Below are 27253 nucleotides of genomic sequence, written 5' to 3'. Positions count from 1 at the left end.
TGGAATGAAAAATTCAACAGCAGATTTGAGCAGGCAGAAGAATCAGGGAACTTGAAGATAGGTCAATTGAGATTACCCAGTCTGAGGAGTGGAAAGAAAAAAGAAGAAAAATGAGCTGAGCCTAGGAGACTTGTGGGACACCACCAAGTTTACCAACAAACACATCACAGGAGCCCCGGAAGGAGAGCAGAGGGAGAAAGTGGTAAAGTGTACTTGAATAAGTAATGGCTGAAAACTTCCCACATTTGATGAAAGACATGAATCTACATACTCGAAAACCTCAACAAACTTTAAGTGGTATAAATGCAAAGAAATCCACACCAAAGACGCATTATAATCGAACTGTTGAAAGGCAAAGACAAAAAGAGAATCCTAGAAGCAGTAAGAGAGAAGTGGCAGCACAAACAGAATCCAGAATATTGGGTAATGGCTGATTTCTCAGCAGAAACCATGGAGGCCAGAGGGCAGTGAAACGACTTACTCAAAGTGCCAAAAAGTGGAAAAACCCAGAAGTCAATGAGCAGATGAATGGATAAACAAAATGTGGTCCATCCATACAATGGAATAGTATTTAGCCACAAAAAATAAGGTTCTGACACATGCTACAACATGGATGAGCCTCATACAAAAGACTATATATTGTAAAATTCCTTTTACATAAAATATGTAGAATTGGCAAATCCCTAGAGACAGAAAGCAGATTAGTGGCTGTCAGGAGATGGAGGAAGGGACAATGGAGAGTGGCTTCTAATGGGGATGGGGTTTCCTTTCAGGGTGATGACAGTGTTCTGGAACTAGATAATGGTGGTGGTTGTACGACACTGTGAATGTGTTAAACGCCACTGAATTGTCCACGTTAAAATGGTGAATTTTATGTTACATACATTCTCCCTCAATAAAAAATATACCTACAACTAATTTCAAAAAGTAATTTTAGCCTCCCTTGAAACTTGAATGAGTATTTCACTAACGGGTATGGTTTTGTAACATCATATATTGGTCACTTGGAAAATATGAGTTTACTGAGTTTGCAGATCTTCCAAACGTTGCCACATTTCATTAAATAGTGTGAAGAAATCACATTCATTAATATCACCACCAACCTCATCAGAAAAGTCATCAACTTTTGGGAAGTTGTCAGGTTCCTGGTTGGCAGACACAACTCCAAAATTTTCATTTCTTTGTTTGAAAACTTGAATTTTATCATTGGCAACAAAAACGTGCCAGCTGTTTTTCTTAATATGTCAGGCTTTGTTCATTTTTAAAAACATGTCTGCCAAATACCTGAGTCTGAGTAACCATAGTTTGTCATTCTGTCAAGCAGAAACAGAGTTTTAGGAAAACAATGGCTAGTTCTGCCCACACATCAATCAAGCACACACAGGTTTTTTGGGGAGGTGGTCATTGTACTCTGGTGGACTTCCCATCTCATCACACACACAATACTAAAGAGATGTGTGCTCAAGAGTTGAAATTTAATAAAATTAGTATTTTTTACTGCTTCATCAAGGACATTCTTAAATGAAACTAGTATTTCCCTTCTTTCTCCCCCATCCCCTCCTTTTTTTTTGAGATGGAGTCTCACTCTGTTGCCCAGGCTGGAGTGCAGTGGTGCGATCTTGGCTCACTGCAACCTTCACCACCCAGATTCAAGCGATTCTCCTGCCTCAGCCTCCTAGGCACCTGGGATTACAGGTGCCCGCCACCATGCTCAGATCATTTTTGTATTTTTAGTAGAAGTGGGGTTTCACCATGTTGGCCAGGCTGGTCTTGAACTCCCGACCTCAAGTGATCCACCCACCTTGACCTCCCAAAGTGCTGGGGCTACAGGTGTGAGCCACTATACCCAGCCTCTTTCTCTCTTCTCTTAAAACCATTTTTTAGAATGTGAGCATGTGGTGGTGAAACACACAGTGACTTCTAGGACAGTTTGATGCCTCTGCATTCTTTTTTTAAAAAGAGGTGGGGTCTCTCTCTGCTGCCCTGGCTGGAGTGCAGTGGCATGATCATAGCTCATTTCCTGGAGCTATAAGTGGCCACGCTGTGGGGAGGGAGAGGAGATCATTCCCAAAAACCCCAATGTGGAGACACAAGACAGAGAAAGACACTCCTAAACCCGCTGTAGTTAATTCAACCTCTGTCCTAAAACAGAACCTAGACATGTTACCATAGAAGGAGCTAATTAAAGTTAAAATGCTGACAACCCTTTGGGGTCTTTATAAAGAATGCAGATTGTTTTTATTTTATTATTATTATTATTATTATTTGAGATGGAGTCTTGCTCTGTCACCAGGCTGGAGTGCAGTGGCACGATCTTGGCTCACTGGGACCTCTGCCTTCTGGGTTCAAGTGATTCCCCTGCCTCAGCCTTCTGGGCAGCTGGGACTACAGGTGCGTGCCACCATGCCCAGCTAATTTTTTTTTTTTTTTTTTTGAGACGGAGTCTCGCTCTGTCGCCCAGGCTGGAGTGCAGTGGCCGGATCTCAGCTCACTGCAAGCTCCGCCTCCCGGGTTCACGCCATTCTCCTGCCTCAGCCTCCCAAGTGGCTGGGATTACAGGCGCCCGCCACCTCGCCCGGCTAGTTTTTTTTTTTGTATTTTTTAGTAGAGATGGGGTTTCACCGTGTTCGCCAGGATGGTCTCGATCTCCTGACCTCGTGATCCGCCAGTCTCGGCCTCCCAAAGTGCTGGGATTACAGGCTTGAGCCACCGCGCCCGGCCAACCCAGCTAATTTTTTTTGCATTTTAGTAGAGATGGGGTTTCATCAGGTTGGCCGGGATGGTCTCCATCTCCTAACCTCGTGATCTACCCACCTCGCCCTCCCAAAGTGCTGGATTATAGGCATAAGCCACTGGCCCAAGAATGCAGATTGTTTGTTTGTTTGTTTGTTTTTGAAAAAAACTCTCGCTCTGTCCCCCAGGCTGCAGTGCAGTGGCGCGATCTCAGCTCACTGCAAGCTCTGCCTCCCGGGTTCATACCATTCTCCTGCCTCAGCCTCCCGAGTAGTAGCTGGGACTATAGGCACCCGCCACCACACCTATTTTTTTGTATTTTTACTAATTTTTTGTATTTTTAGTAGAGACGGGGTTTCACCATGTTAGCCAGAGATGGTCTCGATTTCCTGACCTCGTGATCTGCCCACCTCAGCCTCCCAAAGTGCTGGGATGACCGGTGTGAGCCACCACGCCCAGCAGGACTGATTCTTTTTTTTTTTTTTTTTTGAGGCGGAGTCTCGCTCTGTCGCCCGGACTGGAGTGCAGTGGCCAGTTTTCAGCTCACTGCAAGCTCCGCCTCCCGGGTTTACGCCATTCTCCTGCCTCAGCCTCCCTAGTAGCTGGGACTACAGGCGCCCGCCACCTCGCCCGGCTAGTTTTTTTTTTTTTTTGTATTTTTAGTAGAGACGGGGTTTCACCGTGTTAGCCAGGATGGTCTCGATCTCCTGACCTTGTGATCCGCCCGTCTCGGCCTCCCAAAGTGCTGGGATTACAGGCTTGAGCCACCGCGCCCGGCCAGGACTGATTCTTATAAAGCCACTGCACACTCTTAACTTCAACACTCTTAATTAATCAGACTTTATAGAATACGATCCATTTTCTCACTAATGTCCTTCCTCTGGACCAGGACCCAGTCTGGAATCACATACTGTGATCATTTTGCATACGGTGCCATAAAAGAAAATACGAAAATCAGACACGGGTCAACACCCAGGAGATCCATCGGTAGCTAATCGATCATTAGACCAATAATCCATTTGTCCGTGGTTGTCTTAACACCTTATCAAGTGAGGTTATGTCACTTCAGACAAAGAAGGATGACTTCTCTGGTAAATCAACTGAAATGCTTCAGAATAAGGGAAAAATAGTGCTTTTTAGTATGACAGTCTTTAATCTTGTCACTACAGGCAAATCAGAGACTAAAACTTCAGACGTATCTTTCAAAGGGGTACTTGGAAGTGTGAACCTGGGTACTTTTCCCACCTTTGCAAAAAAAAAAACCTTGTAAAACCAGCTTCAAAAGTGATATTATCACACACTTGCCACGACCCACAGAACGCACACCACCAAGAGAGAACCCTAATGTGAAGGGGAGTGCAGTCCACAATAATACAGCAACATTGGATCATCAGCTGCAACAAATGTAACAAACTAACAACTTCCAACTGCACTAAAAAGGGAACTCTATGAAATTAAAAAGTGGTGATAAATGTCATAGTGAGAGGAAAAGCAGATGTGCCATTGTCGAAATTCCTTTATCAAATGGTATCTTGAGTGTGGGAATGTCAAAGGCAGGCAGTGGGAAGAGCGATTAGCATCATGTGTGTTGGCTGGCAAATAATTCGCTCTGATCACTGGACAAAAAACTGCTATGCAGGGGCTGAGCAGACTTCTGGCAGGTGGGAGGAGTACCCAAGTGATTTATTTTTATTTCTTTATTTAGAGACAGGGTCTTGCTCTGTCACCCAGGCTGAAGTGCAGTGGCACCATCATGGCTCACTGCAGCCTCAACCTCCCCCAGCTCAGGTGCTCCTCCTCCCTCAGCCTCCTTAGTAGCTGGGACTACAGACACACACAGCTATTTATTTTATTTTATTTTATTTTTTATTTTTTGAGATGGAGTCTGGCTCTGTAGCCAGGCTGGAGTGCAGTGGCACGATCTTGGCTCACTGCAACCTCCACCTCCCGGGTTCAATCTCCTGCCTCAGCCTCCCGAGTAGCTGGGACTAGAGGCATGTGCCACCACACCCCACTAATTTTCGTATTTTTAGAAGAGATGGGGTTCCACCATGTTGGCCAAGAGTGTCTCTATCTCTTGACCTTGTGATCCCCCGCCTCAGCCTCCCAAAGTGCTGGGATTACAGGCGTGAGCCACCATACCCGGCCCAATTTTTAAGTTTTTTGTAGAGATGGGGTCTCACTATGTTGCCTAAGCTAGTCTTGAACTCCTGGGCTCAAGCGATCCTCCCACCTCAGCTTCCCAAAGTGCTGGGATTCCAGGCGGGAGCCACTGTGTCCGGGTGACTTTTCATCCTACATCTGCACTGAAGAGCCAGGCTACAGAAGAAGAGATGGGTGTGACTGATGATTCTGCCATGAGCTGTGCTGCTGCGTGGAGGTGCCATGGGCCTCCGCGAGCCACTCCCACGGACCACCAGGAAGGGGTGCTCTCTGAACCTCTTCCAGTTCTGAGGGCTGCCTGACGGGAGAGTTGTTCCTTGCTCAGATAGACACTTGTTTAATTTACCGAAAGTTTCTCTTTTAATGGTATTATGTATGGTGTATCATGAGACAGTGTTCTTGGGTAAAAAGAAAGCTGTCAAAGGCAGAATATTTAGCTTGTTAAACTAATAAAATACAGTAGGACGTTTTAACTTCAGCTGCAATTAAAATCCGCTAGACTTTTTTTTTTATCTTTTGCTGTATTAGTCAGATTTCAACTAATAAAATGAGAAAAGATTCATTAAAGTATGAGAACAATTTTGAAAAAGATAAAAACTGGGTAGGTGTGACCCTCAGAGGCTGTGTGTTTTCGCAGCAGGGCCTCATGCAGCCCTGGGTCCTTCGGGAGGAAGGGCCCAGCCTCATGCAGCCCTGGGTCCTGCGGGAGGAAGGGCCCACTGAGGGCAGCTCCCAGGGTGGAGGGGTCTCTTTCTTATTCCCCCTCGAGTGACCTTCAGCATCCCCTGCACACAACCCAAAGGGTAAAAAAGGAGGCTCCACTTGGGCAGAAAGGACAAGAATAAAACTTCCACTTTAGGGCCGGGCGCGGTGGCTCAAGCCTGTAATCCCAGCACTTTGGGAGGCCGAGACGGGCGGATCACAAGGTCAGGAGATCAGGTTAACCATCCTGGCTAACACGGTGAAACCCCGTCTCTACTAAAAATACAAAAAAAAAACTAGCCGGGCGAGGTGGCGGGCGCCTGTAGTCCCAGCTACTCGGGAGGCTGAGGCAGGAGAATGGCGGGAACCCGGGAGGCGGAGCTTGCAGTGAGCTGAGATCCAGCCACTGCACTCCAGCCTGGGTGACAGAGCGAGACTCCGTCTCAACAAAAAAAAAAAAAAAAAAAAACTTCCACTTTAGTATCCCTGCTCCATGTAGTGAAAAAAACCACAATAGAAAATGTGTGTATCAAAAATTCACCATTTGGGCAATTAACTTTTGAGATTTATAATACAGATGACATTTTAACTGGAAATAAATACTCAAGAAAACTGGTCACCAAGAGTCTGGACACTCTTCGAGGCTGTAAGTGAGGACTTGCTTCAGCCTTCGTGCTCTGTCTTTAGGACTAAGCGATAGTCCCAAGAAACAAAACTCTGACATGAACCAACTGGTAGACATCAAATGCTGGGTCCAGCAGTCATATTTCTGTTGCAATTTCAGGGCCATTGTTGTTCTTGGCTCTCGGAAAGTCTCTCGAATTTCCGTGGCATCCTTGTTGGATGTTCTCATGCCAACAACAAGCCAATAAACACCAGAGCAGTCAGAAGCCAGGAATCAGATTCCTATCCAAGATGATGACTTCCCCAGAGCTTGGTGGGGTGTGTGTGTGTGTCTGTGTGTGTGAGTGAGAAAACATAGCCCGTTCATGGATTTCTAATTGATTTAATAATTCGATTTTTCCAGAGAAATCCAGATAACAAACCACAGTTCCAGGGTGGTGGCCCAGGGTCTGAGGAGAATGTTTGCTGCAACGAGGATATTCTGAAACCACAGAGAACATTACTGTTTCTCAGTAAATTTGTCACTTGCAATCCCAGTCTATTTTACTGTTATAAGTTGATGCAGTTTGCTAAGTCAAATGTGCCACATTTGTGACAATTACTGTAGTCTGTGAGGAAAGCTTTCTGATCCATAACAACTAAACCTAGTTCCACCCAGCCAATCCCATGGGGGAGAAATATGTCTGGTCTGCCCGAGCTGCCTGGCCTGGGGTGCTAATGGCACCAAGGCACTAAGTAGCTAGGGGTAGAAGCAGCAGACACTACCCTATAATTTCACAGCCTCTAGAAAGAAGACTCCTCCCGAGAAGAGAGGGAGGAGGCGTGGGGCACTATGCCTGTCCCCAGAGCCAGGGCCTGGGGGTCACTCTGGACATAGGAAGAGAGAGGACAGCAAGATTCATGGGCCTCTCTGATGCCAGGGTGACTCCAAAACACGCTAGAACCAAAACCAAACAAACAAAAAAACAGAGACAAGGCTAGACCATCACCTTCTATCTCAGGAGATTAGCCTTACACCAAAATAAGAAGTTATTGTGTAATTGAAAGTCAATCAATGCAATCCATTATATCAACACCCTAATGAAGAAAAAAATATGCTTACATAAATTTTTAAAAAAAACCCATTTGGCAGAATTCAACCTCTATTTATAACAGAGACTTCCAGAAAACTAGAAAAAGAAAGGAACTTCCTCAATCTGAAAAAGGGCATCTGTGAAAAACCTACAGCTCACATCACATACTTAGCAGTGAAATACTGAAGGCTTTTCCCTTAAGATTAGGAAAAAGGCAAGGATGACCATTCTTGCCACCCGTTTTCAACAGTTCACTGCAAGTCCTAGCCAGTGCAAAAAGGCAAGAAAAAGAAATGAAATTTCTTTTTGTTCATAGTGGAAAGAAAGAAAAAAAGTGGTTATATTTGTAGGCAACAAGAAGCTCCTAAAACTAAAAAGTGAGTTCAGCAAGATTACAGGATACAAGGTAAACAGTCAAAAATCAACCATTTTCAAATCCTAGAAATGAACAGTTAGAAACATAAATTTAAAGATCAGTGCCAAGAAAACCCATAATGCCATTTACAATAGCTCTCCAAACATGAAATACTTTGATGTAAATCTAACAAAACATGTACAGAATTTTGTATAAGTTACAAAATGCTGATGAAAGAAATCAAAAATCTAAACAAATGGAGAAAACATACCATGTTCATGGATTGGAAGCCTCAACATGGTAAAGGTGGGAATTCTCCCCAAATTGGTTTAGTGCAAATTAATCAAAATCTCAGTAGGATTTTTTTGTAGATACAGATAAATTGATCTAAACTTATGCAGAAACTTTGAGTTTATATAACTAGCCAACACAATACTGAAGAATACAGTGGGAGGAACCATTCTATTCAATTTTAGACTTACTATAAAGCTATAGTAATTAAGACTATGCTATTTGTAAAGGGATAGGCAGACAGACCAATGGAATGGAATAGGACACTCTAAAATAAACCCAACTGATTTTTGACAAAGGTGTTAAAGCAACCCAATGGAGAAAGGGTAGTCTTTTTTAACAAACGAGGCTAGAATAGCATGTTGTTTCATATGCAAAAAGAAAAAAAAAAATCCTCAACTTAAACCTTATATCTTATACAAATGTTAACTTGACAGGAAATAGATCTAAATGTAAAATGTAAAACTATGATTAGGTGCGGTGCCTCACACTTGTAATCCCAGCACTTCGGGAGGCTAAGGTGAGTGGATCACTTGAGGTCAGGCATTCGAGACCAGCCTGGCCAACATGGTGAAACGCTGTCTATACTGAAAATACAAAAATTAGCCAGGTGTGGTGGTGAGCACCTGTAATCCCAGCTACTTGGGAGGCTGAGGCAGGAGAATCACTTGAACTCAGGAGGTGGAGGTTGCAGTGAGCCAAAATGGTGCCACTGCACTCCAACCTGGGAGACAGAGCAAAACTCTGTCTCAAAAAAAAAAAAAAAAAAAGAAAAAGAAAAAAAAAACCAACCCAAAACAAAAGTAAAACTATAACACTTTTCAAAGAAAACAGGAGAATATCTTCATGATGTGCAAATAGGCAAAGAGTTCTTAGACGTGACATTGAAAGCATGAGCCACAAAAGAAAAACTGATAAACTGGATTTGATCAAAATTAAATTTTTTTTTCTCTGCAAAGGACACTCTCTAGAGAATGAAAAGACACACTAAAGACCAGGGAAAATATTTGCAAGTCACATGTCTGACAGGAGACTTGTATCCAGAACATATAAAGAATTCTCAAAACTCAACCATAAGAAACCAAACAACCTAGTTAAAAAAGAAGCAAATGACTTGCAGTGACACCTGACGACAGCATCGACACTCACAGGAAAAGTGGCTTACCATCATTAGCTATAAAGAAAATGCAAGTTGCAACCACAATGAGGTCCCACCATACATTTATTAGAATGGCCAATACCAACAGCACCAGGAGCATCAAATGCTGCTGACAGAGCTGAGCAAGAGGAACTCTTGTATGTTGCTGGTGGAAATGCAAAATGGTGCAGCCACTTGGGAAACTGGTGGTTTCTGATTCAAGTTAAACATACACTTTCTGTATGAGCCAGCAGCAATTCCACTTGTAAGTATATATCCAAAAGAAAGAAAACATACGTCCTTACAAAAGCTTGCATGTGAAATTTAAGGCTTCTTTATTCATAATCGTCCCAAATTGGAAACCATCCAAATGGCCCTCAACTAGTGAATGAATAAACAAACTGTAGCGTTATAGAATATTACTCAGTAACAAAAAAAAAAAAAAGCAACTCGGATTCATGCAACAACTTGACTGAATCTCAAAGGCACCAGAATGAGTACAAGAAGCCAGTCTCAAAAGGTCACAATCTGTATGATTCCATTTATACACCACGCTGGTAAAGATGAAACTACAGCAATAGGGAACAGATCGGCGGTTGCCAAGGGTTGGGGATAGGGGGAGGTTGTGACTGTTAAGAAATACCACGAGGAGGTTTTCAGGGCATTGCACAGTTCTGTGTCCTGATGGTACACAAATCTACCCATGTCGAAACTCACAGGGGTGTACACCAAAGTCGATTTTACTTTGTGTTAATTTAAGAAGGAAAATACATGAGAAGTGAACATGGGAAATTGAGTTTTAAATGTGGAGACTTTGGAAGAGCAGGTAAGTAGTTATTGTGTATAGGAGCATGGCAGTGAGAACTCGGCAGAGGCTACAGGGAGACTTCCCCTGCTGGATTCAGTGCAGGTGTCTCGTGGATCGATCGATCCACGCCTCTAAGAGCTTGATACTAACAATGACAACAATCATGACAACAGCAAAGGCGGCTGCAGCATCCACCAGTGGAGAGATGCTTGATTCATTCCCTTTTCACAAATAGCCCATGACGCATGCCTTGTCCTCTTGATACCAATGGCCAACTGAAGTTCAAAGAACTCTGCAGGCCTGCCTAGGGTTGCGTGGCCCGTCTGAGGCTGGCCCGACTCCATCGTGGGGCCACCTGGGCCCAGAGCAGACAACAGGCCTCCGGCTGCCTCTTACTCACCGTCCCTGCTGCCGCTGCTGCGAAAATACTCATGGCCTACCCTGCTGGTCCCAAGAGCCTCCTACATACCGTGGCTGGCGATGACCGGGAGGTGTGGGCCAGGGAGTGTCTGGTGCTGTCCATCCCCCCATGGATGAGATAGGCTCCCGTGCTGGAGACGATGGGGCTCCCCCCAACATCCATGGTGATGCCCACCATGCTGTGGGAGGGGACCGCTGGCGGGGATGAGGCTGCCACAGTCACCTGGGCGCCGCCTGGGGCCTCGAAGTAAGAAGCTGCGCTGCTGGGGGCATACATCTGAGGCTCGGGGTTGTAGGCGTAGGCCGTTCGTCTGTTAGAAAGAGAGAAATCACGCATGGGATGCCGTCCCATTTAAATGCCTTGTCTGAGTTCACGGATATCCAGCCAAACATCATGTAAAAGCTGCAGCCTGGAGAGGCCAGACATATGGAGCAATTTGGACATGGCATATGACACTCAAATGCAGCACAAGTTCAGAGCCATCATGTTGCAAAATCTTCAGGACCACAGGCTGACTCATCGAAAACTGACCCCTAAAAAATTCTAGGTCGGGTGTGGTGGCTCAGGACTGTAATCTCAGTACTTTGGGAGGCTAAGGTGGGAAAACTGCTTGAGGTCAGAAGTTTGAGACCAGCCTGGGCAACACAGAGAGAACCATCTCTACAAAAAATAAAAGATTTAGCCAGGTGTGGTGGTGTGTGCCTGTAGTCCCAACTACCCAGGAGGCTGGGGTGGGAGGACTGCCTGAGCCCAGGACTTTGAGGCTGCAGCGAGCTGTGACCGCACCATTGCACTTTAGCCTGGGCAACACAGCAAGACCCTAGCTCTTAAAAAAAAATAAAAATAACACTTAAAATTCTAAGTGGATAAATGGGTCACATGAGGGAGCTCCTGTGTGGAGATGGAGCAGTTCTGTGTCTTGACGGTGGGATTGTTACACAAATCTACACATGGGCTAAAAACACACAGAAATAGACACACACGCACATGCAAGAGCACACACATGAGCATGCAAAGCCACATGTACTCCACATGCAAGCACACACACAGAAGCATGTGCGTAAAGGCTGGGAGAACTGAATAAGGCCTGCGGGCTGGTTAACAGTTTTACCCCGATGTCAATTTCCATGGTTTTCTTTTGTTTTGTTTTCTTGAGACAGGGTCTCCTGTAGCCCAGCCTGGAGTGCAGTGGCAAAATCATAGCTCACTACAGCCTCAGCCTCCTGAGCCCAAGTGATCCTCCTGCTTCAGCCTCGGAATACAGGCGTGCACCACTGCGGGAGCTGGGATTACGGGCGTGCACCACCGCACCTGGCTGGTAGGTTTCCAGGTTTTGATATTGTCCTGCATGGTGTCACCACTGGAGCAAGCTGGGGGAAGGGTACACGAACTCTGTGTATGAATTTCAGAACTTCTTGTGGAGTCTCTGATTATTTCAAAACAAAACATTTAAATAAATGAGATCGCATAAGAAAAAAGAATTTCTAAGTGATACCAATAATTCATCTGATCTTCCTTTAACATCTGGATTAAAGGAGTGACTATGTTGTCCAGACCGCAAATGTGAAGTTTTACTTGAGTAATGCAGCTGTGGTCAGGAGTGGCCTTCCCTTATCGGTGAGTAAGGTTTGTGATGCGTCCTAGGGGCAGGCCCTCTGGGTGACAGGAAGGTCCCCTTTGACCTCTCGGGGGCGTGCACTCCTGTACCCTAACCCTAACCCAGGGGGACGTCTATAACTCTGTAGTACAATATCAAAACCAAGACCGTGACCTTGGTAGGACCTACAGACCTTGCTCCAATATCACTGGTGTTACATGCACTTATTGTGTTTCTGTGTGTTTTGTAACCTTCAACATCAGGCTTTAGAGAATCATATAACTCCACTAATCACAACCCTGAAGTCACAGCCAAGTTCTTGTGCACAGCCCCTGCACTTATGAGGGGAGCATCCAGGCCAAACAGAAACAGACAAGCAGGCGAAAGGACTCACATCTAAAGTAAAGTGAGCTGCATGGGAGACACATACTTTCCTGCCCCCAGCATCACACAGTTACAGAGCAGAAAACTCTAGACGTCATTGCAACATGGAAAATCAAGTTCTATTAACATTATACAAAGCTAGAGTTTAACAGAGGCGAGGGAAAAACACACAGAGGTGGATGGTTTCTGGATCTCAAAGACTGACTTCAGAATGAAGAGTTAGGATTAGCCTTTTTTTTTTTTTACCCCCAAGACTATCTTTTCTAAAAGTAAAAAGTACAAAAGTCTGTGATTTCTGAAATCTCCACAGGGTTATGATGTCCTAATCCCTCACCCCCCACCCTGCTCCCTTTTTTTTGGACAGGGTCTTGCTCTATCAGTCCGGCATGATCATAGCTCACTGCAGCCTCCAACTCCTGGGCTCATGTGATCCTCCCACCTTGGCCTCCCGATTAGCTGGGAGGGTCTCTAGGCACTCGTCACCATGTCTGGCTAATTTTAAAACTTTTTGTAGAGCTGTTGCCCAGGTTTCTAATAGTCTTTTAACAGTATTTAGTGAACACATCAGCAAAAGCATAAGGGGAGGAATTTGTTCAATGCCTCCCCCGGTGGCAAAGGCTGGAGTCAGGGAGAGGCTCTGGGTGTGGCCTGCGGGAGAAGCACGCACATGGCTCCATTCGTGTAGACGGCGTCTCCCCCTTCCACGTACTGCACCTGGGCAGGATACACGTGCTGCGCCGGCTGCACCTGAAACATGGGATACGCTGCGTTACCGCCGGTCGCGCCCTCATTTGTTGCCTGCAGATTATTCAAGCTAGACGTGTCTTCTATTGCCTTAACGAACATTTAGTACCAAATGACAATGTTCCCGCCCACAGTCGGTATGCCTAGAAAGACACTGAGGAGACAGTAATGTTCAGACGACATATTCCAAACAGGCCCACACAGTTCAGGGAGCTGCGACTGCTCCCCAGAGCTCTGCTAGTGTGTCTGTGCGCCCCGGCTCCTCTGTATACGTGGGGGCGGGACCAGGAGAATGACAGCGCCCCTCCAGTGCAGTGGAAACTAGAGCTGTGGACAGAGGCCCAGCCTTGGCTCACAGGACTGTCCCTGCTTTCTGTTTTTGTTTTTTTGCAACAGGGTCTCCGTCTGTGGCTCAGGCTGGCATGCAGGCTGCAGTGCACAGGGGGCCAAGCGGATGCGACTCTACATGGCCCCAACACCCCTTGTGGGTGGCCCTGGCGCCCCTTCAACAGCAGAAAGGAGGGGAGAGAATGTGACGGTCTGAACAGAGTGGGAAGGAGGGGCATGCCTGGGAAGATGGGGCCATGGGGGGACCCCAGCACACCCCCGCTGCCCTGTCCTCCCCTCACTGAAACATCAGTTCAGAGGCTCAGCTGACAGGCCCCGAGGGACTCTAGCCTGAGCAGAGCTGTGGAAGCCAAACGCTTTGCACATGAGACTTCAAACTCTCACCCCAGAGGGTATCTTAGCGGCTGCCTGTGTCCACCGAATTTTGGGGTGAGAAGATGGAGGGGCACAGCAGTGGGCTTGCTCGGGCGTCATGGTGTCATGGTGACCTTGTGCTTGAGGCTGCAGGATGGGGCTGACCTGCCCCTCCCAGGGCCACTGAGCATGGTATGCACTTGTCCAACGCACCACCCCCCAGAATCACAAGTTCTAGGGGTTAACATCTCTTGGGTGGTGCTCCCAGGGGTGGAAGTCAAATGTCGAATTCTAGGAGACCAAGTGAAATGCAGAAGTTACAGAAAGAGCTGGGGCAGGCCCAGCACCAGAAAAGTGGTGGAAGCTTCTGGAATCATACATTGGTTTTTGTCTCCTTTCCATGGTATCTCTGGGGAGTGCCTTGACAGATAGGAGCTAAGACAGAGCCACTGGCCTCAGGCCCTGGGTCCACACTGGGCCTGTCTGGAGCCTTTTCTTTCCTGTGATCCCACAACCTTCCTAGTTCTCATGGACACAGTCACCTGACAAATGCCTGTGAACACACTGCCAATCTAGGCAGGACCCTCTTGAAGAGTGGTGCATCCTCTAGTGCCTCAGGGCTCCTTTTAGGGAGGAGCCTGAGTTAACTTTAATTCAGGATTCTGCAGGGCACAGTTGGTAAACTCTGGCCCTGAGGGCCAAATCTGGCCCACTGCCTGTTTTTGTAAATAAAGTTTTATTGGCATATAGCCACGCCCATTTGGTTGCATATCATTTATGGCTGCTTTTGCAATACAGTGGCAGAATTGAGTGGTTGTTCCAGAGACTGCCTGGACCACAAACCCCCCCAAAATATATAATTTGGCCTTTTCTGGAACAGTTTGCTAACCATATTTCTAGACTGCCCCCAAGCTGATGATCTGTGTTCCTACTTGGCTGGTCAGCCCTGCTTTCAAACTCTGTTCTTAGATCATTGAAATTGTAAGTGGCATTCCCTCTGTTGTGCCTGCATCCGAGGGTATGGCACTCACTAGCAGATGGCTCCTCCAGTCCAGAGCCCTTTGTTTCTGTCTGCATTTCTACCTGAGCTCCACTCAGCAGGCGCGGGGTGCTCACTGGCTCCCGAATGCTTGTTGAATTTCTGAATGAATGAAAGATCACCAGCTTTCTTGGCTTGTTGCAAAACTATCTGCAGTAAATGATTTTTTTCTTTTAATTGTACAGCTTCTGGAAAAGCCTTTTGGCTAAGAAACTGAAGCTTACAACAAGGAACAGCAGCCACAGAAAAGGATGCACGCTTCAGAGATTGTTCCAAATCGCCGAGTGCTAACTGCGCCCTGGTGTGCATGGTGCTGCGGTGCTTGTCATTACCTGCTGGGGTACCTGCTGAACTCTGGGGAGGGAGATCGGCTGCATCTGGGCCCCTTTGGGAGCGGAGCTGGCTGCCTGGACCAACACCCTCTAAAAGGGAAGGGAGAGAAGGCCAGTTAGACTTGTCAGAGGTCAGTGCTGAGGACACACACAGACATGCTCTTTATTAAAACATAGGTGGGACTGATCAGAGGGGACAGCGGGGTGATGGTCAGACTTGCACACTCACACCGACCTGGGCAGACACACGGCAGGTATATGCAGGCACACAAACAATGCACATACATACACAAGTGTGCACATATACTCACCCCAAGCACTCACACATATGCACGAATTTGTGGGCACACACACGTCTGCACACACACATACACAGAAGCCCATGCACCTTCACCTGCCCAGGCAGCTTTGCCTCTGTGGGTCTGTAGTCTGCAGCAAGGTGACACTGACGGTCCCTAGTACAGAGGGGGGCTGCTGGGGCCCTCTGGACAGCCGTCTACATCACTGCCTGGGAGAGCACTCTGTGGCACCCCTTGCTTCTGCAGTATAGCCCGGACTTGTTTCCATTTTCTAATGAGGTTAATGAAGCCAGAGGGCTCAAGTACTGCTTCTGGCTACAGAATACTCGAGTGCAGGTGCCCTGTATCTGGGTCGCTCGCTCTCTGACCCCACTGCTCTCCCGCCTCCTAAGTCAAGTCTGCACAGTGTGACTTTGCTATTTTTCTGGGAGTACTGATTGGCCACACAAAGCTATGAAAACAGGAAGGGTCAAAGTGAACTCATGTCAAGGGAGGAACAGGAGTGTTTTGTGTGTTTATTGAGAGCTGGGGCTTTAGGAGTCGTTGGCTGCAGTGCTGTGATTTTCTGGCATGAACTGTGAATGTCACAGGTAGCAGTGACTGCCATATATACATCATGAGGGGTGATGGGTGAGGACACACCATCCCCAGTGTTGCAGGAATGGAGCTAAGGATGAAGATGGTGCTAATAAGGACGCCAGTGCAAGGGCATTCCGATTCCAGGTGAGCTGGGTGCTGCGTGCTTGGAGAATGCACAGGGTCCTGGCAGGTCCTCAGAGAGGGACCACAGTGATGAAACCTGGGATGAATGTGGTGGCCGTGAGTGGCACTGAGACCTGTCCACGGTGGCTGCTGCAGAGGAAGATAGAGTCCATGTAGGCCTGAGAGAGCCTGAGAGAGGGGCTTGGCAGGAAGACCTGAGGGCTGACTCCTCTTGGACAGTTTCAAGTGGGCAAGGAAACATACCAATTAGGCCACAACTGCTGGCAGGACGATGGCATCTGATCCCCACCTAAGACGGGCCTCCAAGACACCCTCCCCACTGCCATTATGTGCAAGAAATAAAAGGTAAAGATTCCTGACTATACATGCTACATCAAATAAATCGCTCCACTGTCTGCCTTTTGGTTTTTGCTGAATTGAGTTTTGTTTTGTTTTGTTTTGAGACGGAGTTTCACTTTTCTTGTCCCTTGTTGTCCAGGCTGGAGTGCAATGGCATGATCTCAGTTCACTGCAACCTCCGCCTCCTGGATTCAAGAGATTCTCCTGCCTCCGCCTCCCGAGTAGCTGGGATTACAGGCATGCACCACCACGCCTGGCTAATTTTCTTTTCTTAATTTTTTTGTATTTAGTAGAGACAAGGTTTCATCATGTTGGTCAGGCTGGTCTCAAACTCCTGACGTCAGGTGATCCACCCGCCTCGGCCTCCCAAAGTGCTGGGATTACAGGCGTGCGCCACCGTGCCCGGCCCTGAATTGTGTTTTTTTAAACCATAATCATTTCTTTTTGCTGTGCTCCTAACTTTTGGATTCCAGATCCAGGTGGTCACGTGGCCACAGTGGACCTCAGCACACTGTGATGAGCCTCCAGCCTGTTTCATGGGGCCAGTGCCATTCACTTTGTATTTCTGTCTTCTTTATGGCTTATTTCATTCCATGGTAGAAATCCAGGAGCAGAGGGAGCCTTAATGTGAAAATTCTCTCTCTGCAAAGTTTAAAGAATATATTCATTCAGGTGCTAGATTCCATTTTGAACCAAATCTTAAGAATTCTAACTCATCTAGGCCGGGCGTGGTGGCTCACGCCTGTAATCCTAGCACTTTGGGAGGCCGAGACGGGTGGATCACTGAGGTCAAGAGTTGAGACCAGCCTGGCCAACATGGTGAAACCTCATCTCTACTAAAAATACAAAAATTAGCCGGGCATGGTAGTACACGCCTGTAATCCCAGCTACTCAGGAGGCTAAGACAGAAGAATCGCTTGAACCTGGGAGATTGTGCCACTGCACTCCAGCCTGGGCAACAGAGCGAGACTCCGTCTACAAAAAAAAAAAAAAAAAAAGAAAGAATTCTAACTCATCTTTTGCCTTTTTTTGTTTTTTAAGATGGAGTCTCGCTCTGTCGCCCAGGCTGGGGTGCAGTGGTGCGATCTCCACTCACTGCAAGCTCCACCGCCTCCCGGGTTCACGCCATTCTCCTGCCTCAGCCTCCCTAGAAGCTGGGACTACAGGCACCTGCCACCATGCCCGGCTAATTTTGTGTGTGTGTGTGTGTGTGTGTGTGTTTTTAGTAGAGACGGGGTTTCACTGTGTTCGCCAGGATGGTCTCTATCTCCTGACCTCGTGATCCGCCCGCCTCGGCCTCCCAAAGTGCTGGGATAACAGGCGTGAGCCACCGCACCCGGCCTTTTCTTTTCTTTTTTCTTTTTTTTTTTGGTCACTTAGGCTGGAGAGCAGTGGTATTATTATAGCTCACACTGGGCTCAAACAATCCTTCCACCATAGCCTCCTCAGTAGCTGGGACCACTGGATGTGCACCACTATGCTTGGCTAATTTTTTTATTTTTTATTTTTTAAAGACAAGGTCTCTGTCACCCAGGCTGGAGTGCAGTGTCACAATCATGGCTTACTGCAGCCTCAACCTCCCAGGCTCAGAAATCCTCCCATCTCAGCCTCCTAAGGAGCTGGGACTACAGGTGCAGGCCACCACGCTTGGCTAATTTTTTTTTTTTTTTTTTTTTTTTTTAGAGAAAGGGCCTGTTTATGTTGCCCAGGTTGGTCTCAAACTCCTGGCCTCAAGTAATCTGCCAGTCTCAGCCTCCCAAAGTCCTGGGATTACAGGTATGAGCCACTGCACCCGGCCTGCCTTCTTAACAAGGCATTTCTGTGTAAAAGAGTCATTTCCAAGTACAAGAAAACCTCTACTGAAAGCTAAGAAGAGACCAAGTAAGATTTGGGGCAGTGGTTTCTTTTCTATTCGTGACGTCATTTCCTTGACGGGATCTTTTTAACAAAGACTGAAAAAGCCAAATACAGTCAAGGAAGCTGTGCCTATTTCAGCAGCAGCACTGGGGCTGAGACGTCCTTCAGCCAAATACAGTCAAGGAAGTTGTGCCTGTTTCAGCAGCAGCAGCACTGGGGCTGAGATGTCCTTCCGAAAAATACAGATCTCTCTCTCTGCAGATCCGAGCAGCCTTCAAACCCAGAGGGATCGCGTCCACGCTGTGGCCACCCTGTTGTTGCTGAGAGGCTGAGCGGCGGGTGGGCGCACATTACCTGTGGGGAGGCTGGCACAGGAGGTGCTGCCGCCGAGGGACGCAGAGCCACGGATGCTGGCGAATCCGCTCCACCCTCGGAATTCTGCATGCTCAGGTCTAAAGAAAGGTGGAGAGAGATTGGGTGGGCAAGGGTTGCAAGCACTGAAACCCCAAGAGGCAACTAACAAGTTCAAGGGAGGGAAGGAGTAACCAGCTACAGTCTTCAAAGTCAAAAGGCAGAGACCCTGGTGGTACCGCCTAAGTGAGGAGCTGTGGGAACAGGCTGCACAACTGTCCCACAGAAGGAGAGAGGGGCCAGAGAAAGTTTTCCAAATATAAACCCCAAAAAGAGCTCTGTCACCGCACAATGGCAGGAATTCCTCAACAGAAGGTGGGGACAATGGCTCTGTGCCCAAGTCTGAGCAGGTTGAACTATTTTGAAGGGCTCAATTGTTTACTCATTTCTCCAGCAAATCAAAAGTTCTGGGTGGGTGACTGCCATGTGGGGAGCTACTGCACCCCAAACGACAATGGGAGTTACTCTAAGGCTAAGTTTCCCCACTGTGGCACCATTGACATCTGAGCTGGATATTTCTTTGCTGTTGGAGGCCCATCCTGGGCACTGCAGGGTGCTAAGCAGCCTCCCTGGCCTCCACCCATTCCATGCCAGGAGCACTCCCTCTCCAAGCTGTGGCAATCACAAATGTGTTCAGATATTGCCAAGTGACCCCTGGGGGGCAGCGTGAGAACCACTGGCTAGCGAGAGAAAAGGTGATCTGCAGAGGGAGCAAAGAAATGGTACATTTATCCAGGGCTGGATAAAAGCCCTCACGAATTTTGGCAGTAAGTAAAAACTGCCTTCTGTTCAAAGCCATCTTTGCCCACAAGAAAGTATAAACATGTATTTCTTTGCTGTCAGAGGCATACATCTTTCAAAGAGGTAGTTTAAAAATTCTATATAAAATGACTCATTTAATCTCGTGGCAGATAATATAAATTTGTTCCATGAAAGTGCTAAAAGTCAAACAGTCTTCACTTTTAAATAAACAATCGGCTATGTCGAGCATTTGAGACATAGTTAAGTACACACACTTAGGTAGGGAGGCGGCTTTGTGATCAGGCACACCAGTCTCCCGTCCTGGCACCAGCTCTGAGCATGTCACCCACCCAGTGTGGGGTCTCCACGGCTCCTGCCTGCTTGGGGCAGTGAGGACTGAACCTCAGGCATACATCGTGGTGCACGTGACACAGAACACAATAGACATTTGCTAGAACTTTTCTGTTTCTCTATCACCTCCAGAGTTTTTATCTCTTAGAATGAGTGAAAAAAAAAATTTAAGCCTTTTAAAAACGAAAAGCCGGGCGCGGTGGCTCACGCCTGTAATCCCAGCACTTTAGGAGGCGGGCGGATCACGAGGTCAGGAGATAGAGACCATTCTGGCTAACACGGTGAAACCCCGTCTCTACTAAAAATACAAAAATTAGCCGGGCGTGGTGGCGGGCACCCATAGTCCCAGCTACTCAGGAGGCTGAGGCAGGAGAATGGCGTGAACCCGGGAGGCGGAGCTTGCAGTGAGCCGAGATCGCACCACCGCACTCCAGCCTGGGCGACAGAGCGAGACTCCATCTCAAAAAAAAACCAAAAGACAAATAAAAACGAAAAGCCAAATTTATAATAGATTAAACTAATTTACCTAAGGAAAGCAGAGAGATGTGTGTGTTTGAATTCGAGTGTGCTGGATCAATCCCATCTGTATTGTTGGGGGCTATTCTCCGACCGCCACCACTCCACCCCCAATTCCCCTCCCAAATACATTTGGCGAGACTCGTGGCCAGTGCCCGGGGATTTTTCTGTTCTGCGTGAGCCCGACTCACTTCTCACCACTAGATGGCCCCAGAGCCACACGGTGATTGGCTGGGGCGTTAACAAAACCTTACACAGCCTGCACCTCCTACCTTCCATTCTTTCAAAAGATTGTAAATTTCCCATAGTGTATTTCCTGAGTCCTCAACTCATTCTTTCTGTCTTTGACAGACCTAACCTTTGGAATTTTTCTGTTGCAAGCTGCTTGTATTCACAGTTTCCTTTAAATGTTTAAATCAGTCATTTGCCCACCATCCACCATGCTGTTCCCATCTGAAGCCAAGTGGGTAGCGTCAGTGATACTAGAAGGAGATAATCTGACTAGACCCCTTTGTGAAAAGAGTCCACCAGTGATAAAGTGAGAATGCTGACTTGACTAAGACCAGTTCCTTGTTCCGCAGGTGGAAATAATTTTGCTCCAAACTCCACACCTTATTTAAGTAAGAAGAGGCCGTGAGTGTTAACGGTGAGACCGTGGTCTGTCCACCATGGCCAGAATGCACCTTCCAGAATGCAAGTTATTCCACATCACAAGCATTTATACATGAATGTGTTCCCCTAATTTATTTTTGTTATTTATTATTATTTTTTTTTTTTTGAGATGAAGTCCTGCTCTATCGCCCAGCCTGGAGTGCAAATGGCATGATCTTGGCTCACTGCAACCTCTGCCTCCCAGGTTCAAGTGATTCTCCCACCTCAGCCCCCTGAATAGATGGGATTACAGGCACCCACCATCATGCCTGGCTAAGTTTTGTATTTTTGTAGAGACAGGGCTTTGCCACGTTGGTCAGCCTGGTCTCAAACTCTTGACCTCAGGTGATCTGCCTGCTTCAGCCTCCCAAAGTGCTGGGATTACAGGCATGAGCCACCGCGCCCAGCCTGTTCCCCTAATTTAACACACTATTTACCATGTGCTGTCTTATAGGTCAGACCATTGAGTCTGTGGCTTTTTGCCTGCAGGCACGCCCCAATCCACAAATGCTTGGGTGCCAGAAAGCATCAGTCTCATTATCCTGAAGGGTCAAAGGACAGAGTTCTGAATGCTGGGGTGTGGAGATTCTGGAAGAGAGAGCCACAGAAAGGGTGAGCCCCCAAATCTTCCTACAAAATACACCTGAATCTTTGGCTAAGCAACTACACCACAAAGGTGTGGGGGAGATACCAGGGATCTTGGGGAAAAACCAGGAGTGCAAAGATAAAAAAATTAAGTGAAGATTTCAGCTGCTGCCTGTTGCAGGAGGGAGAGTTTGAATCTAGCCAAGTCACTTGCCTTCAGGGGAACTCAGCTGAATCTACAGATTGTACAACACATCATTAATGATGTCCAGGACCCAGTAAAAATTATGAGCTAGGAAAAGAAACAGGAAAGTGTACCTACACTCAAGAGAAAGAGAAACAAATAAAAGGAAAAAAGAAAAGCAGTTAATGATAACCAAACCCAAGATAATCCAGATGATATAGATAGCATACAAGGACTAAAGCAGCTACTAAAAGTAACTTCAAGAACTTAAAGGAAGTTATATACATAATGAATGAACATATGGGAATCTCAACCAAGAAACAGAAAGTATAAAAGGTGAACCAGGCCAGGTGCAGTGGCTCACACCTGTAATCCCAGCACTTTGGGAGGCCGAGGTGGGTGGATCACGAGGTCAGGAGATCAAGACCATCCTGGCTAACACGGTGAAACCCTATCTCTACTAAAAATACAAAAAACTAGCCGGGCGTGGTGGTGGGCGCCTGTGGTCCCAGGCTACTCGGGAGGCTGAGGCAGGAGAATGGCATGAACCCAGGAGGCGGAGCTTGCAGTGAGCCAAGATCGCGCCACTGCACTCCAGCCTGGGTGAGAGTAAGACTCCGTCTAAAAAAAAAAAAAAAAAAGTGAACCAAATAAAAATTCTGGAGCAATAACTGAAGTAAAAACTTAACTAGATGCACTCAACAGCTGGTTAGACATAATGGAAAGAGTTAGTGAACTTAAAGATAGAAAAAAAGCATTTACCCAATCTGAAGAATGAGGAGAAAATATATGAAGAAACATGGATAGAACAAACTGTCTAATATATATGTAACCAGAGTCCCAGAAGACAAAAAGAATGTAAGAGAAAAAAATATTGAAAAATGGCCAAACATCTCTACATTGGGTGATGGATATCAACTTAGAGGTCCAAAAATCTCAACAAACCCTAAAAAGAATACAAAGAAAGCCAAGATAGGTATGTCATGGTTAAACTGTTAAAAGAAGTAAAGAGAAAATCTTGGAAGCAGTCAGAGAAAAACTACATATTATATTCAGAGAACAAGGGCGTGGATGATGACTGACTTCTCATCAATAACAATGGCAACCAGAAGACAATGGAATGACATTTTTAATATGCTGGGCTGGGGGTGGGGGTGGCAGGAAACCCTATCAGCCCATAATTCTATCTCCAGCAAAACTATTCTTAAAAACTGAAGGTGGAATAAAGACATTTTTTTGCATAAACAAAACCTGATGAAGTTTTCTGTCTACACTATGAGAAATGCTAAAGGAGTTCTTCAGGATGAAAGGAATTAATATCAGATGGTAAATTTAGATCTATTACAAGGAGTAAATATCACTTAAAATGATAAATATGCAGGTAATTATTTAAAAAACTGTATTTTTCCTTTTCTTCTCTTAATTTATTTTAAATGCATAAAACTATTTAACAAAAACTTTGTAACACTCCATTGTGGGATTTATATCATATGTAGATGTTCTCTATGACAATTATAACACAGAGGATGGGGACAAATTAAGTTATACATTCAAGGTTCTTGTATTTTACCTATAGTAAACTCTGTAAATTGTGATAAATTATCAATGCACATTGTAACCTCTGAAGCAACCACTAACAAAAAGAAAATACAAAAAGATATAGCTAAAAAGCTAATAGAGAAATGAAATGAAATCCTACTTAACATATTTGATTATCCAAATAAAGCCAAGAAATAAAGAACAGAGAAACAAAAAACAGATGACACAAATAGAAAGCAAATGGCAGAACCGCTTTGCTAAATCCAGATACATTAATATTATATTAAATGTAAATAAACTAAATTCTTGAATGAAAAGGCAGAAATGATCAGCCTGGGTAACAATCAAGTTCCCATTATATGCTCCCTAAAAGAAACCCTCCTTAAAAATAAAGGCACACATAGGTTGAAAGTAATAGAATGAAAAGAGATCCACTGTGCAAACTCTGATCTTAAGAAAGCTGGAGTGGCTATAATAATCAGACAAAACAGACTCTGAGATGAGAAATATTACTAGCAATACTAGAGACATTAACAAGACAAAGAATATTACTGCAGATAAAATTTCATCATGATAAGATGATCAATTTATCAGGATGACATATTGATTACAGATGTGTATGTACCTAGTAATACAGCTCCAAAATACATAAAGTAAAAATTAACAAAACTAAAGGGGGAAAAAAATCATAGTTGGAGATTTTAAACATCCTTCATTCAGTAATTTTGATTACTGAATCAAAATGAGAAGAACTAAGCAAAAATATCACTAAGGATACAGAATACCTGAATTATATTATCAACCACATTGATGTAATTGACATTTAGAGAACACTACATTCAAAACCTGCACATTATTTTCAAATGCACATGGAATATTCACTATGATGGGTCATGTTCTGGGCCATAAAATAAGCCTCGATACATTTCAAAATACCATAATTAAACAGAGCATGTATGCACTTTGGCCACAATGGAGTAAATTAGAGATCAGTAAGAAGGCTAGAAAAATGCCAAATATTTAGAAAACTTAACAGCGTGAACCCAGGAGGCAGAGCTTAAGGTAAGCCGAGATCGTGCCACTGCACTCCAACCTGGGTGACAGAGTGAGACTCCATCTCAAAAAAAAGAAAAGAAGAAGAAAAAACAAGAACAAACTTAATGAAATTAGAAACTCCACAAACAATGGAGAAAATGAACAAAAGCAATATTTCTTCAAAACTGAAATTTTTTCAAAAAAGGAAAGGCGTTATCAAGCCATGAAAAGACATGGAAGAAACTTAGACACATACTATGAAGTGAAAGAAGTGAGTCTGAAAATGCTACATACTGTATGATTCTAATTAAACAACATTTTGGAAAAGGCAAAACTATGGAGACAATGAAAAGATCAGTGGTTGCCAGGGATCAGAGAGAGGGATGAGTAGGCAGAGCACAGAGGTCTTTTAGGACAGTGGAACTATTCTGTATGGCACTATAATGGTGGACACATGTCATTATATATTTGCCCAAACCATAGAATGTACAACACCAAGAATGAACTCTCCAGTAAACTATGGACTTTGGGTGAGAATGCTGTGTTAATGCAGATTTCATCAGTTGTAACATATGTACAACTCTGGTGGGCGATGGTGATAAAGAGGGAGGCTGTGCATGTGTGGAGGTATGGGGTATATGGGAAATCTCTTTATTTTCCTGTCAATTTTGCTGTGAACCTAAAACTGCTCTTTAAAAAAGCAAGTGTTGGCCAGGCGCGGTGGCTCAAGCCTGTAATCCCAGCACTTTGGGAGGCCGAAACAGGCGGATCATGAGGTCAGGAGATCGAGACCATCCTGGCTAACACGGTGAAACCCCGTCTCTACTAAAAAAATACAAAAAAAACTAGCCAGGCGAGGTGGCAGGCACCTATAGTCCCAGCCACTCGGGAGGCTGAGGCAGGAGAATGGCGTAAACCCGGGAGGTGGAGCTTGCAGTGAGTTGAGATCCAGTCACTGCACTCCAGCCTGGGCGACAGAGTGAGACTCTGTCTCAAAAAAAAAAAACAAGTCTTGGCCAGGCACGGTGGCTCATGCCTGTAATCCCAGCACTTTGGGAGGCTGAGGTGGGTGGATCACCTGAGGTCAGGAGTTCGAGACCAGCCTGGCCAACATGGTGAAACCCCGTCTATACTAAAAATACAAAAATGAGCCATGAGTGGTGGCGGGCACCTGTAATTCCAGCTACTCAGGAGGCTGAGGTGGGAGAATTGCTTGAACCCAGGAGGCAGAGGTTGCAGTGAGCTGAGATTGCACTACTGCACTCCAGCCTGGGTGACAGAGCAAGACTCCATCTCAAAAAAAAAAAAAAAAAAGCAAGTATTTACAAAAGTTAATTAAAAACTTCCTCCAGGAAAGACTGATAAGAAAGGAAAGAAAACCCAAATTGCCAATATCAGGAGTGAAATGAAATATATAGGCCGGGTGCGGTGGCTCAAGCCTGTAATCCCAGCACTTTGGGAGGCCGAGACGGGCGGATCACGAGGTCAGGAGATCGAGACCATCCTGGCTAACACAGTGAAACCCCGTCTCTATTAAAAAATACAAAAAAAACTAGCCAGGTGAGGTGGTGGGCGCCTGTAGTCCCAGCTACTCGGAGGCTGAGGCAGGAGAATGGCAAAAACCCGGGAGGCAGAGCTTGCAGTGAGCTGAGATCCGACCACTGCACTCCAGCCTGGGCGACAGAGCGAGACTCCGTCTCAAAAAAAAAAAAAAAAAAAAGAAATATATCACTAGAGATTCTACAGAAATCAAAATGATAATAGGGAACTATTACAAACAATTTTAGCCCATAAATTCAATAACATATAAAATGAACACTTTTTTAAAACACACAACATAACAAAACTGACACAGATGAAATAAAAAATGTGAATGTAATACATATAACAAAAAAATGGAATATGTTATTGGAAACTTCCTACAAAGAAAACTTCAGGCACATATAGTTTCACTGGTGAATGCTATCAAATACTGAAAAAGGAATTATTACACAAACGCCATCAGAAAATAAAAAAAAGAATACTTCATGACTAATGAGGTCAGTAAACCCTGACACCAAAACTTGACAAATATATTACAAGAAAAGTGTTTAGACTAATACCTCTTATGCACATATATGCAAAAATAATTTAAAATATTAATAAATCAAATTCGGCAATATATAAATAATATAACCCACACTTAGATTATCAATTGATTTTTTTTTTTTTCTAATGGAGCCTCAGCTCTTTTCTTGCTCAATTGGATTTTGACAAAGGTGTCAAGACAATTCAACAGAGAAAGAAAAATCTTTTAAACAAATGGTGATGGATCAACAGGATATCCATATTAGGGAAAATAAATGGATCTTGACCCCTACCTCACACCATACATAAAAATGATTTCAAGTTAGAACATAAACTTACACATAAAAGCTAAAACTATAAGACTTCTCAGAGAGAATATAGGAGGTTAGACAAAGGTGTCTTAGAATGCACAAAGTAAATAAGCATAAAAGAAAAACTTGAGAAATTAGATTTCACCAAAATTTAAAACCTCTGCTCAGTAAAATATTTTACTAAGAATATGAATAGGTAAGCCACAGTCTGGGAGAAATATTTGCAAAACATGTATCTCATAAAGGGCTTTTATCCAAATCTATCTATCTATATAAACTCCTACAATTCAGTATAAGAAGACAAATAACTTAAAAAAAAATGGCACCTCATGAAGCAAGATATTCAGATGCCCAAAAGTACATGAATAGTGTTCAGCCTCGTTAGTCACCAGGGAAGTGCAAATTCAAACTATATCAAGATATTGCTAAATACTCATTAGAATGGCTAAAGCTGACAAATCTGACAACATCCAATGTTGTAGGTACATGGAGCAACTAAAACTCTCACACATCCCCATGTGTAGATACGAATGATATG

The 27253-nt window shown here is 45.1% G+C and overlaps 1 protein-coding gene across 10 annotated transcripts in view; it reads right to left on the bottom strand.

Moving 5' to 3' along the window:
- The window catches only part of RFX2 (regulatory factor X2), a 120801-nt gene that overhangs the window by 37137 nt on the left and 56411 nt on the right, over positions 1–27253 (bottom strand). For 9 of the 10 annotated variants that reach the window (XM_033200174.1, XM_033200179.1, XM_033200180.1 and 6 more), the window contains 4 exons: positions 18679–18776; positions 15107–15196; positions 12957–13036; positions 10357–10618 (listed from right to left, as the gene is read on the bottom strand). In XM_033200174.1, the coding sequence (XP_033056065.1) occupies positions 10357–10618; positions 12957–13036; positions 15107–15196; positions 18679–18768 (522 nt within the window). In that variant the 5' untranslated portion in view covers positions 18769–18776. Of the gene's footprint in view, positions 1–10356; positions 10619–12956; positions 13037–15106; positions 15197–18678; positions 18777–27253 lie in introns of those variants that run through there. The other variant, XM_033200178.1, reaches the window with a different exon arrangement.

This window comes from Trachypithecus francoisi, unplaced genomic scaffold (genome assembly GCF_009764315.1).
Source record: "Trachypithecus francoisi isolate TF-2019V2 unplaced genomic scaffold, Tfra_2.0 Lachesis_group5, whole genome shotgun sequence".
Classification (NCBI taxonomy): Eukaryota; Metazoa; Chordata; class Mammalia; order Primates; family Cercopithecidae; genus Trachypithecus; species Trachypithecus francoisi.
Note: the sequence above shows the minus strand (reverse complement) of the source record. Positions and strands in the feature narration are given on the sequence as shown.